Raw genomic sequence first — 13,315 nt, forward strand, 5'->3', positions numbered from 1 at the left:
TGGCTAAAGTCCCCTCACCTTGAACGCGCTGGGATTCTATATGGGCACTGGTTCTAATCCCTGTAGCTCCCCTTCCCATCCAGCTCCCTGCTTGTGGCCTGGGAAAGCAGTCAGGGACAGCCCAAACCCTTGGGACTCTGCACCCGTGTGGGAGACCTGGAAGAAGTTCCTGGCTCCTGGCTCCGGATCAGCATAGCACTGGCCATTGCAGTCACTTGGGGAGTGAATCGTTGCATGCAAGATCTTTCTGTCTGTACTCCTCTCTGTATATCTGACTTTGTAATAAAAATAAAATAAATCTTAAGAGAAAAGTGGTCTTTTGGACCAGCACATTTTTATCAGGAAACCCACAGTGCTTTTCTGCATACGATACCTATTTTATAAAAGATAAATCAATCATTTAAGGTGGTATTCTTTCTCTCTTAGATAACTCGTCCTTAGTCTTGGCAGAACACTGGAACTCCTGAGGGCTGGTGTGTGCTTGAGCCCCACATCAGGCAATTCAACTTAATCAATAGAGGTATGGCCTGAACACCAAGATTTTAAAAGCTCCTCAACTGCTTTTCTTATCTCTATATTTAAACCTGAGTGTGAACATGCTGGCTTGCGAGAACTTGGAACATCGAATTAAGAAACTAACATCAGATACATCCACAAGATGGCGTATGTCTGCATTTGAAAGAACACATGGAGAAAGGTTTTCAAAATGCCAAATTTGCACCCTTGCATGTAGAAAAAGCTGGATTTATATTGAAATGACACTAGTGAGAAGCAATGATGCAATGCGTCACAATCTTCTGAGAAGACCTAGGCTTTAGTTAGCTCACCTTACCAATCTTGTCCTCAGCAAGCAGTCGGCTCAGCCCTGCTTCCACCTGCACTCTCCCCGCCCCATTCCAGCTGAACCCTCACTTCCCTCTCCCCCGCGTTGCAACATCTTGAAAGCCTTTTAATGTCTTTGGCAATAAGCTGGTAAGATAAGCACTTAGTTAAACACAGAAGCAAGCTGCATACCGAGTTAATCACACACATCTTCAGTTCTGCGTATTTCATAGGTGGACACATACACGTGTGTGTGTTGCATGTACTGAGTAGGCACTGCTCAAATCCACAAGCTTGCTGACACCAGACGTACAAACTCTTCTCACGTTTAGGAAACTGGGCCAATATTCCAGAAATGTCTTAGCACATCTGAGTACTTTTGAAGAGTGGAAAGCTTTTCAATATTATAGAAGGTATTGTGTACTGCAATGGTAGGTTTGAAAATATTCTCTTATCCACTATTGAATGGCCTTGAAGGTACAGAACAGGTAGAAACGCTGTAAGATTTGTAAATTGTCCCACGTAAATACCTACCAAGGGAATCTTTTCACAGCCAGCCCCCCCCCCCAACCCAAGCATCTTGGTATTTCTACTACCAAACCCCTGACTAGTTATATAAAGGTTTTGTTTCCAAGGAAACCACTGACATCTACGGAATGTAATGAACACAAAAAAGGAACTATGCCATGTAATTTACATCTGGAGATAAACAGCAATGGCTGTCAAAATCACCACAACACGTGCACACATAATTCAGTGAATTTTAGCTCTAGTTTGCTCCATTTCATGAAGGAGCAGATAAGCACACATTTATAGCCATGCAATGGCAAACAAACTCCCCACCCCCCCGCAAAAAAAAAAAAGAGAGAGTATTGCAAGATGTTAGGTATATTAGGAAATAGCTGGAACCAAGTACAAAGGCCAAAGGTTGATCTCATTAGCGATCGAGTGAGGAAGGAAGAAGCCTTTGTTTTCTGGTATAGCACATTGTCTTCTTTCCCAATCCTCAATAAACCTGCCACAGATTTTTACATCTGCGGCTTCACACAATGGGGAAGTCGGTGCAAAGTCAGGCAGGATAACTTACAGTCAGCAGAGGGGGACAATAAATACAGCACTCATTTCCACTACAGCCCTCATGGATGATTCATTGCAACCACTGTTGTATAACATCCAAATAACAGTTCATTACAAGATTTATATGTTGGCACCCAGCCTCTGTGATGAGCTATTAGAGATCTGACAATCCTCAAATAAATTGCTTATTTTGAATATTAACAGGAAATGTTCATGATATGGGAATTTTAAAGCACATAAGTTAGCCTTTTCAGCAAAACGACAAGTGGGCAAAATGAAGACTCAGTAGAAATAAAAAAATAAATGTACCACTTAACCCCAATTCACCATCTAACTTCCTCATTCTTAAAACGTTTTGCGGCACAACCAGAATATACTGCTTCTTCTATTTCTTCACTGGCTATTCCTATCTGGACTCGTTCTGGAGTTCTGTTTTTTGGTTTTTTGTTTGGATAGTAAAGAAACAGTGTAAAATAAGATTGACTATTTTAAAACATGTACAGCTCAATGACTGTGCAGCCATCAGCAAATAGACCTGCAAAATTGTTTCATCTTGTCAAGCTGAACCTCTGTACCCATTCAATTTCCCCTCCCATGGCCCTGGCAGCCATCACACTTTCTCTACAGATGTGACTAAATCAAGACACGTCACGTCATGGAAAATATTCACAAGCTTATCCCTCCAATAAACAAACAACTCAACAAGTAGTAAGCAGAAAAACCACTGTCCCTTAGTGGTATGGACAAGTGCTATGAAAAATAAGCAGCCTCACAATGGAATACTATTCAGCCACATAAAAGAAGGCAATTCTGTCGTTTGTGACAAAATGTACGCAACTGGAGATAATTATGCTTAGTGGGAAAAAAAAACATTTCCATACAAATATGTTTCGTCTGATTTGTGGTAACTGACACTGATTTTTTAAAAAAAGAAAAAAAAACTGACATTTTGGGATTTAATCCTTATTCACACTCCTTTTTTTATATGTACATTCCTTAGAAGATTTCACCTAAACTTTGAACTTTAAATACCCTCAGTCACATTCCAGGGACTGGCTGTCTTTTCTAAGCTTCAAATGTGTGCCTTCATTTGCCTGACATCAGTAGGTAGAAGCTTAACAGGCACTTCAAAGTATGATGGGCAAACAAAATTCTTACGTTTTCTGTTTCAATATACTGTGCTCCTTTAGTCTTTCTCATCTCAGGACATGGTACTGTTGTGCCGGTTTTTTGAAACCCCCAGATAATCATCAAGTCTGAAGTAGGTGCTGAGGCAAAAAGGTGGTTTATTCAGGTTAGCCTAGGTAGCTCAGCCACCTCCCCCACCCATGCTGGGCTGGGGGAGGGGCAGCCACAGCCAAGGCTGCTAGGATCCACAAGGAGGTCAAAAGAAGCGCGAGCCAGAAGAGCCAAGGGAAGGGCCGAGAGCCCAAGCCCCCCAGTTCTTATACATTTCAGGCTATTAATTATACAGTCATGATTTAGTAGGCTTCTATTGGTGGGTTTGAAACAAGCAACTTTCAAAAAGTACAAAGTGATAAGCTATTGGGCTGTGAATCTTATCAAACACCAGGTACTTCCTTCCTGAGGAGTGGTCTGCCTACGTGACCTGCCAGGTGTCCTGCCGGGTGTCACGTAGACTATCAGGCCTGAGGTTCACACAGCCCCCAGCCAAGCAATTAAGGCAGAATCACAAAAGGCAGAAAACGCCTAGGTTCTTCAGTACCCCCTACACTTAAAATTTCCCCAATCAAAATACTTCTGGTTGTTCTTGAATCTGACTCATTGACAAACTCCCCATCTTCAGACATATTCAGATTTTGCCATTTTGTTTTGCCACTTCAACACCTTCCCTTCATCAAGACCACCACAACTATATTGTCCAGAAAGTCTGAAATGGCCTGTTTGACTAGGTTCCCTGTCTATTTCTTTGTCTTCCTTGGTCTACACTCAGTGGGGTCACCAGTGATGCTTGTCACCCTGTGCTCAGATCTTCCAGATGCTTCTGCACTTGCAGCAGAGGTAAACCACAGGTCATTAGCAAGCCTGCTGAGGTCTGCATTCCGTTGAGGCCATCCTGGCCTCCTAGGTTTTTTTCACATAGCCATCACAGGTTCTGACCCAGGGCCTTTGCTCTTGCTCTCACCCATGCTCTTACAATACATTTACTGAGGTCTTTCCATCACTGAATTCATATCTTTACTCATATGACCACATCTCATCAATAAAACAGTAAGTTGGGATATCAGGTAGGAATAAAACACCATGGTAAGACTGAGGACCCTATCAGAGGGACACATCTTTGATCTATTTTCTAGAACCCAGTCCTGAGGCCACAAGCAATGGAATCCATTGCTTACCAAGTTTTATCCAGTCATGTCACATTGTGAGTTTGAAATCTGCCAGAGTAGGGGTTGGCATTGTGTCATAGCAAGTGAAGCTGTTGCCTGCAATGCCAGCAACCCAGGGGTTCCACTTTTGACCCAGCCCTCTGATAATATCCTGGAAAAAGTAGAAGATCCCTCAAGTGACTGGATCCATGCTCCCTACATGGGAGACCTGGATGAAGCTCCTGGCTCCTGTTCGCAGGCAGGCATCTTGGGAATGAACCACAAAATGAAAGATCCCTAACTACTCTTTTATCTCTGCCTCCAACTTTATAAATAAGTATCTTTTTAAAAAAAAAAAAAAAGCATCTACCAGGGTGGAAATAGTTTCTCAAAGGGCAATAGAAAAACAAAAATAATCAGGATTTTTTTTTTCTGAAGACCTGAATCACCAGTAGCATCATTCTACACTCCTAAGCAGCATGTTGTGCGAGAGCAGAACTGTTGGTCATTTTTTTATTCATTGTTATTTTGTTTCTAGAACCTGTAACAGTGCCTGGCAGAAATTTTTACTCCAGGAGTAGCTGTCAAATCAATGAAGATCAAAGTTTAAAAGGTATTTTAAAAAATTCATCCATTCGGAAGGTAACGCTAGGGACAGAGAGAAAGGAAAGAGGAACCTTCCATCGGCTAATTCATTCCCTAAAGGCCACAACGTCTGGGTCTGAGCACATCAAAATCTGGATGTCCCAGATTGGTGGCTGGGGCATAAGTACTTGGGCCATCCTCTGCTTCTTTCCGAGGCACATCAACAGGGAGCTAGATCAGAAGTGGAGCAGTTGGGACTAGAATCAGCATTAACACCATCTTTTTTTAAAAATAGGAATTAAGCAAACAAGTGCTAGTCAATTTTAATTGTATTCTATGCTACCCCACATAATTATTTTCTCATATTATCTATCATCTTTAATTGCACTATAGATATTCATAAGGGATCCACATTAAAATTGATTTTATGTATGCAAAATTAGTCCACTTTTACCAACAGAACGGACTGCTTGTAAACGAACACATGAAGAAGTTTCCTCCAATTAGAAAAGGTTTAGGGGAAAATTTGTGGAAACGTAGCAAAGAAATTTCTGCGTGCATCACTGAGTGCCAAGTGGTGAGAGCACTCACTTCAGGTGCTGACACTGGGACCACCTCCACAGTAGTGTGGCTGATGTTTCGAGAACACAAGGAAAGGTTTACATGCAACCTTTGCACAGTGCCTTCTCTTGGCTAGAGTTGGCCTCATTCTCTCTTTTTTTTTTCCAGTTCACCTGATTTGTCATGACCAAGGAAAGAAGTTTTAGCATACAGAAACTTGTTCCCTATTAGATTTAGAATCTGCAGAATGGAGATTGTTGGCTAGATTGAAATCCAAGTTTGAAAGCTGGAGTCAAGAGATCATTCAACTTACACACCTAAAGCCACTCATTCCAATTCCTCCCCAACCGCAATACACAGACAAGGAGATGGAGGCCCAGACAGAAAGCCCAACTTCCTCTTAAGCTCATTAATGGCAAAGGCGACATCGGAACCTGTATCTTCAATTTTCACTTTTTAGTATGTCTACGATGCAGTACTTCCAGAGCCCCCAAACACATTTTCTCTCCCAGGAACCTCGCTGAGACCTCTCTGACGTGGCCCAAGGTAAGAAACACACTTTCTGCTGTGGATCAGCATTTATGCTCGCACAATTTTAAAAGGATGATTCACAAAACAATTTCACACTGGACCCTGAAGTTTTCGATTCTCTTCAAATCTGTTCTCTTTTATTTATGTTGAGCCTAAACCATCAACTGATCAGCTGGGTCAGGAACTAACAGATCGGAAGCCATGATGATACACACTTTTTAAAAGTAAAGTTCCATTACAAATGCCATCCAGAAAGTAGGACACCCTTGTAGCAAGTAAGGCACGTGTGCCTGTGTCTAGTACATGGGATCTGGCACTAAACATGTGTTTCACCGTACTGGGAGAAAGGGAGGGAGGAAGGGAGGAAAGGAGGACAAAGGACAGATAAATTTTAAATTTCAGGGGATGAGATTATTTTTTTTTTCCCATCATCTGGTCTTTGAGTTTGGATTGTAAAGGCCTCCTGACTTCCAATAGGAATTTCAAAACCTGCAATTTGAACAAAGGCTATATATCGAACACCAGATCTGGAGCTCCATGTATCGCGCTGGGAAAAGACATTTACATTCATTAACACAGCAACACATGGAAATCTTGCTTCATTTCCTAAAAATGTTATTTCAAATCACAGCAGGCCTAGCAAACAGTTCATTTTCAAATAGATCTTGAATTTTTATCTAATGAGATGCGGTGAAAAAACAAAAACAATGGAAATGTGCACATATATATTTGCAGGGAGCCTGGGTATTTTGGTAAATCTATGCACCACATGTGCTTCCTCCACTCGTGGTCTACAATCCTTGTTGCAAACAGTGTCCTCCATCTGTTCTTACATTGCATTGTCTTTTTGTCCTAAGCCGTATCAATTTTCCTTCCATTCTGATACCTGCATGGTTCCATTGTTCTACACCAAGTCCTGCTGCTTTTTTCCTAGTCGACTTAAGTTTCCTAAATTTAGTTGTCTGTCTCCCGGCTAAACCCGTTATTTCACAGGATGCTCTCCTGTATCCGTTCCGGAACACCTGGTCTGACAGCTTGTCCCTCTCCACTCTGCCATTCGGAACTCCTGTCTTAGGGGACGTCCAGGAACTGGCCAGCAGAGCACATACAGGGCCACCACCAGGAGGAAGCCAAAGCCAGAAAAGCTACAGAAGCCAGGCTGCTGAGTGACAAAGGTGCCGAGACCTTGGCCACATTAACTGAGCCACTGAATCTGACATTGCCCGACTCTCGCGTTTCCATAGCAATTTTCAAACCATTCCAAATATGTTCAATACACTAAATTTTATTCATTCAACTTGAGCTGCCACTTTATTTGGCAACTTAAAATATTTAAAAACATTCTTGTAAACCTGACTTGGGATTTTTTATAACAAAAATAATGATGATACATGGATAGTGACAGATGTTAAGTGTTTATTACACGTCATGATTAAATGAATCCACTGGTGCTCAAATTTTGTTGCAGTTTTCAAAATCCTGATGCCCCTTTTGCACAGGGAACAGTAGATTCTTGTGGTCCCAGTGTCTGCACTGGGAAAAGCATCAGCATTACTGAAAGTTTCCGATCTCCCTTGCAGAAGTAAAATGAATGATCTCACTTAATCCTTAGCGCCATCTCTGCAGGCCACTCATGATCACCAATCAACTGACGGGGAAGAGGCCCGAGTCTCCGGAAGAGTGAGACTCAACAGAACCAGACTCCGAAAATACTAAGGAACAGGGCAGATCGCGAATGCCATCAACAAACACATCCACAGAGAACACAACAACTCCTCACAGGAAGTATCGATGGAAGCAGCAGTCCAAGTCACAGGGAGTGCCCAGCCTCGGAGGACGGGCACTTCAGGATCCAGCCATGGTTCATCACCTACCCGCTGCATGGACGTGGCTGCTGTTCCTTTATCAACACTCAACAGACACAGATCAACCGCACCCTTCAACAGAACACCTCGCCAATATACACCTCTGCCACTTGGAGTGTTTCTTGCAGCCTCAAATCTGTCTTACTGAATATATTCCAAGTGGCGGAGGAGCTGATTTTGAATGCACAGTGCCACAGCCCAGGCTGGTCTATGGTGGCACCAACATTTCAAGCGGAGCCATTAACCGCACACTAAAAAAGTCTACCACTTGGTTTCCAATATAGTTCTTGGAGCTTAAGGATTATGGCTGAAACATTGTTGGGAGGAGGAGAAAACTGGTCCTTTTCTCCACTGGGAACTGTCAACAATTTTGAGACATAACACAAAAAAAAGCATTCAGCACGAGAAGGCCAACCAGCTGGAATTCCTTATTACCAATGCAGGCGATGGACAACTTTCACAGCCAAAAGCTTAAGACGCCTTTTTGAAAACAGTTCTTATTTTTCATTATAACTTTTTAAAAAAATTATCACTTTGCTATTTTCCATTTTAATCCTTTGGATAAAAAGGTACCTACAGCCTTGTAATGTTTCAGGAACATCATTCCAGGTTACTTACCTGCTCCATCTCCAAAGCCACAGAGCATTTCAGATGCCAAGGAAAGTATCTTAGCTTTTAAAGGATTAAAACTCAAGGTGTAGAAAAACATTCATAAAAGCTGTCCAAGTTTTACATCACTGATGAAATGAAAGCATAGGGCAATGGAATGGCAAGTGTTTTTCTCTATTTGTTATCATCCTCTCCACTGGGTAATGAAATATTTAATGTATGAAATTCTAAATATGAGAAGGCATCGTTTGTAACTTCAATGACAAGTTCATCCATTCTCCAACTATACCCACCAGATAATGCAAGCTGAAAAGACATAGGTCTGGTTTTTGTCCAACATTTAGAAAAGACTTACCAAAATAAACAAATCAGAAACATGTCTTTCAATATTTTCTCAGCAACTTTTCAATCCAAAACAAGCAGCATTCCACAAAACTGATCCCAAAATAACCCTCCTTGAGCAGTGAGGTTTGTGGAATTAGGACCTCATCATTTTTTACTCCATTGGTTGAATTATCGCACTTACAAAACATTTGAGTTAAACGGGATCTTTGTCATGGATAACAGTTGCTTAACATATGTCTAGGAAGAATCACTTTTTCATCCAATAGCAAATTTGCAATCATTTGCTTTTCAAACAAAAACAAAAGTACAGTGCATAAAGCAAGGCCCTGCTGCCTCTACTTTCACTGTCTTCATCTTTCGGTGAAAATGCAGTTTTTAAGATGCCCTGGATGTATTATTGTGCAACATTTCCAACACAGAACATTTTAATTCGGGCATTGGAGATCACGACATGACTAGACACTCAAGGCAGTGTCCTGCGGGTGCACAGCGCTCTGCCTCCTACCTTGGGCGCCTTTGCGTGTTTCCCACACCTGGCATCCTTGACAAGGCTGAGATCCAACAGCTCTGTCTCCTGGAAGACATAAAAAAAAAATTGGGAAACTTAAGCAATCGTAAAGATCTATTTGCTTATTTTTGTTTCATCAACATCACTTAAAAATAACAGTCTTGAAACTTGAGTGAAAATTTATTTCTACTTGGGGTGTTATTTTTGCTTCTTACATCACATCTCAGTTGCACTGGAATCAAATAGAATGATCACGAACCAGTAATATCTCAATTCAAGACAGATCCTAACACATTTTGGAAGTCAACAATGTATGCGCTGGGTACCATACTACAAGCCATTCTTAAATCATGATGAACCAGGTCTTCCCACTCTACTGTTGAAATATAAAGGAGTTGCTCTGAGTGTAACAGAGGGCATGAGGGGATAGCAGTGGGGAGGGAGCGAGAAGGGGTGATGGAGATTCTCCCTCCAGCTCACAGCCACATTTTGTTTCTTCAGCCAGGATAAAAATATGAGTCTGTTTCCCTCCCTCACTCCCCAGCTTTCTGCATACCATTCTCATGGCCTGACCTTGTCATGTGTTCATAACCCATTGCTGGACATCCATGATGTACACATGACTCTAGGGTATAAGACACACAAACTGTGAAGCCGCAAAGGGATGCGGTGTGATGTGCAAGGTTGTCTTAAAGTAACTCCAACTTCTGGTTCCTTGACAAGGAGCCAGCTGCGTGGCAGAATCTGGACAACTTCTCCCAGCAGAAGCGACTGCCTCATAATTCCCACCACTAAACCATCTGCACAGGGGTGGGCGGCCCCTGTCACAGGCCCCTAAATCACTCAGTACCAGCATCTGGTGTTCCAGGACAACTTCTGCAAACACCTGCCACCAGTTCCAAATGTCTGATACAAAACAGTCCAGTGATGCCCTGGCATCCAAGTTGTGGTACTATAAGGGTCAAACTGGAGGGAGAATCTGCACTGGAATGCTAACCTGCGCCACAGGCTCAGCAGAGCAACTGGAAGTCATCTCAGCTGAAGGATTAATAGTCATGGGAAATACTGGGTCCCTTTCTTTGCTTGCCCTGATCCCGAAATTCCTTTCTCCAATTAGAGAGCATTCGTCAACTGATTTAACTGTGTATAGCCCTATACAAACCCTCACAGCGCATTACACCTGGCATCTAGCAAGAACCCTACAGTACAAGCAACTGGCGTGTTCCACAGTTGCCTTAAGATCATATGAGCCACAGTATTGAACGTAGTCCTAATAGAGTTAGGAAACAATTTATCAATCTCAGGACTCAATGTTTCATACAGGCAAATGCATTATGGCTTTCTCAGATCTGATTCAAGTTTCTCTCTCTACAGCAATGACAACAGAAATGTTTGCTCCAAGAAGCGAAACAGGGAATCGAACTAGGAGCTTAATTCAAAAAATGGGCATTGAGAGGAGACCTGGGAAATGGAAGGCAAAATGAAGTAGGAACAAGAAGACATAAGAAGTTAAAACACAGCAAGGATTGCCCAAAGCAAGAGAGACGAACAGCACTTGGGTCTCAACTTCACTTGGACTCAGAAGCTTGGACAAAAGGATAGTGTATTCCAAGCAGAAATGCCCCTCAGTAATTCACTTGAGAAATTTTTTCTGAAGGTCTACAAATGTCGTCAGGAACAGGCCAGTTCCAAGGATTAAACTAAAACACGCGAAGTTAAGGTCCTCCATGGAAGAGCTCACCACCAAGCATTTCAAAATACCCTGCAGACAAGGGCTACAGAAAGCAAAGGCAGCTTCTCAGCTGACAGCCAGCAAGGAGGAAGAAGAGGTTGTCGGAATTGTAACTTATGTGCATGGAATGGGGAAGGTGGAAAAAGAAAGGAAACAGGTGCTACTATGCAGAGGTTGGGCTTGTGTGCACGAAATCACACATCACTTTGACTATGCAGCAGGTATGGATGGAAATTCAACAATAAAAATAGAGAATTCAGTGGCTGTTACATGGGTATCCTTTTCATCATCATTCATAAAACCCAAATGTGTATGTTTGCTGTACTTCTCCACATGCGCATGATACTTCACCCAAAGGAGTACAAAATTCTCTCACACAAATGTCATTGACCTAATTTCATGGCAATATTTTCTACTCAAATTCTTCCCAATGAAACAAACAATAGGCTGAAGGTTTTCTTGATTATATTTTTAAAAAGCCCAAAGTGACACTGAGATCGCAGCAGGCAGCAACATGTAGACTTTCATATTTCAGATAATGAATATTACTTTCTACTTTCAGCTCCAAGGGAAAAGTTCATTCCCTAAGCTTTGGAGGGTGAGTTAATGCCCGCTGCCCTGGGGATTCATGTTGATGCCACAGAGCCTAAGCCCTTCTCTCCCTGGCATGGAAAGCCATGTGTTCAGGAAAACCACTGCAGGGCGCTATCAACATGGGCAATGTGGCGTGCAGAAGAACAGGTGGAAAAACCATCCGTGATTAAACCAGTGTCTCCCACTTCTATTAGCACGCAACAGCCACTGCTCTGGGATTGAACATTTCCTCTCCTCCACTGGGAAGAAAATGGGGAACCTGACACATGGGACTGCTAAGAAGTTCCCAGTGTCAGCAAAACTTTTTCTGGGCCATTTTTCTAGTGGTAATAGCTGTAACAACTCACACTCGTCACTATGATGCAGTGAAATGGTCCATTTCTTGTTTTATTTCAGAGTTAATGGTTTCGTAACCTTTCCCAGGTCACTATTCCTTTATTCTTTGTCTACGGGAGATCCCATGAAACACTTGCAGAAAGCCACTGAGGAAGGGACTGTGACATAACAACGCATGTATTTGTAATGTAAATGCTCTGTTTATCACATGCTGGGTAAGCATGAAGATGCTTACTATACTAGTGGCTCGCAGACCGGTACTTGCATCAGAATCACCTGATTCTGACTCCCAGAGGAGCTGGACGCCACCCGGGACAACGATGGTGTCAGGGAATCGGCATCTCTGATGCTGATGCTGCTCCAAGGACCACACTCACTCCTATGCCTGGGGAGCAAGGCTTTTTGCATGAATGACTATAACGCTCTCCATTACCCCTAAGTTATAGCATGCCACATAAGGAAGCTATCATTGTCATTTCTTTATACGGAACTCTCTAGAACAAGTTACACTTACTGAATGTGAAACCATACCTAACGGTAAATCATCTGTTTTCAGATTTAATTGATGACAACGGCTATCAGTGTTATTATTAAAAGGCTGCCACACAGACATTCAAGCAAACACTGTGGTCATGTCTTATTTTCTGAAAATGCTCTATTGTACCATCTTTGTGTCATATACTCTATGCCATTAGAAACATCTTCCGAAAAACAGAAAAAGAAATTGCTCTCTAACCTCCAAATCCATTCAGTCACTGAAGGAACTTTGGGGTTCCCACAGGCGCACAGCCTAGCTGATCAGAAAAGGAAAAAAAAAAAAAAAACAAACCAACAGACCTCTATATTTCCAAGACTCCCACTGCTAACCTGCCAAGCTTCTGGATTGTAATCCTAGCAATGCTGATACACGCACTAAAATGTTTGCTTCCTTCTCCGGATCGTTGAAACTGAATTAACAGCAGTCAAGGACCTTTTTATTTTAAATGTTCAAGTATTGAGAAAATCAGACAGAAGCCAGCCAAGGAAAGTTACACGGTCTCCGATGCAGCAGAAAGATTTCAATCCATCAGCCACAAACCTACTGTGAGGTGTATGAGCCATGAAATCTCAGGAAGACAGACAATTTAAAACTCAGCTCTCTTCTGGAATAGCAATTTCCCTACATCGTTGTTGAATCCCATTAGCCACCCAATGTAGCAAGACATTTCCGGTTACGTGACGAACATCCATGTATATCTGCATTGAAGTTTGTATATATGACGGCGTGTGCATAAGTGCATTGATTCCATTCATAAACATTTCACAGCCAGGATTTTAGTGGCTAGTGTGTGGCCCGATCACATATACTTCACATGTGGTTTATTCATTAGGCTGTTCAACCTTCATTAGCAGAGTAGAATATACTCGTATCGTTTATTGA

General features: G+C 42.2%; 1 protein-coding gene across 2 annotated transcripts in view; it reads right to left on the bottom strand.

Moving 5' to 3' along the window:
• The window catches only part of PLCB1 (phospholipase C beta 1), a 621,942-nt gene that overhangs the window by 388,608 nt on the left and 220,019 nt on the right, over positions 1 to 13,315 (bottom strand). For both annotated transcript variants that reach the window (XM_040980971.1, XM_040980972.1), the window contains exon 3: positions 9,231 to 9,299. In XM_040980971.1, the coding sequence (XP_040836905.1) occupies positions 9,231 to 9,299 (69 nt within the window). The remainder of the gene's footprint in view (positions 1 to 9,230; positions 9,300 to 13,315) is intronic.

The sequence above is a fragment of the Ochotona curzoniae genome, unplaced genomic scaffold (genome assembly GCF_017591425.1).
Source record: "Ochotona curzoniae isolate NIBS_2020 unplaced genomic scaffold, NIBS_Ocur_1.0 contig_3520, whole genome shotgun sequence".
Classification (NCBI taxonomy): domain Eukaryota; kingdom Metazoa; phylum Chordata; class Mammalia; order Lagomorpha; family Ochotonidae; genus Ochotona; species Ochotona curzoniae.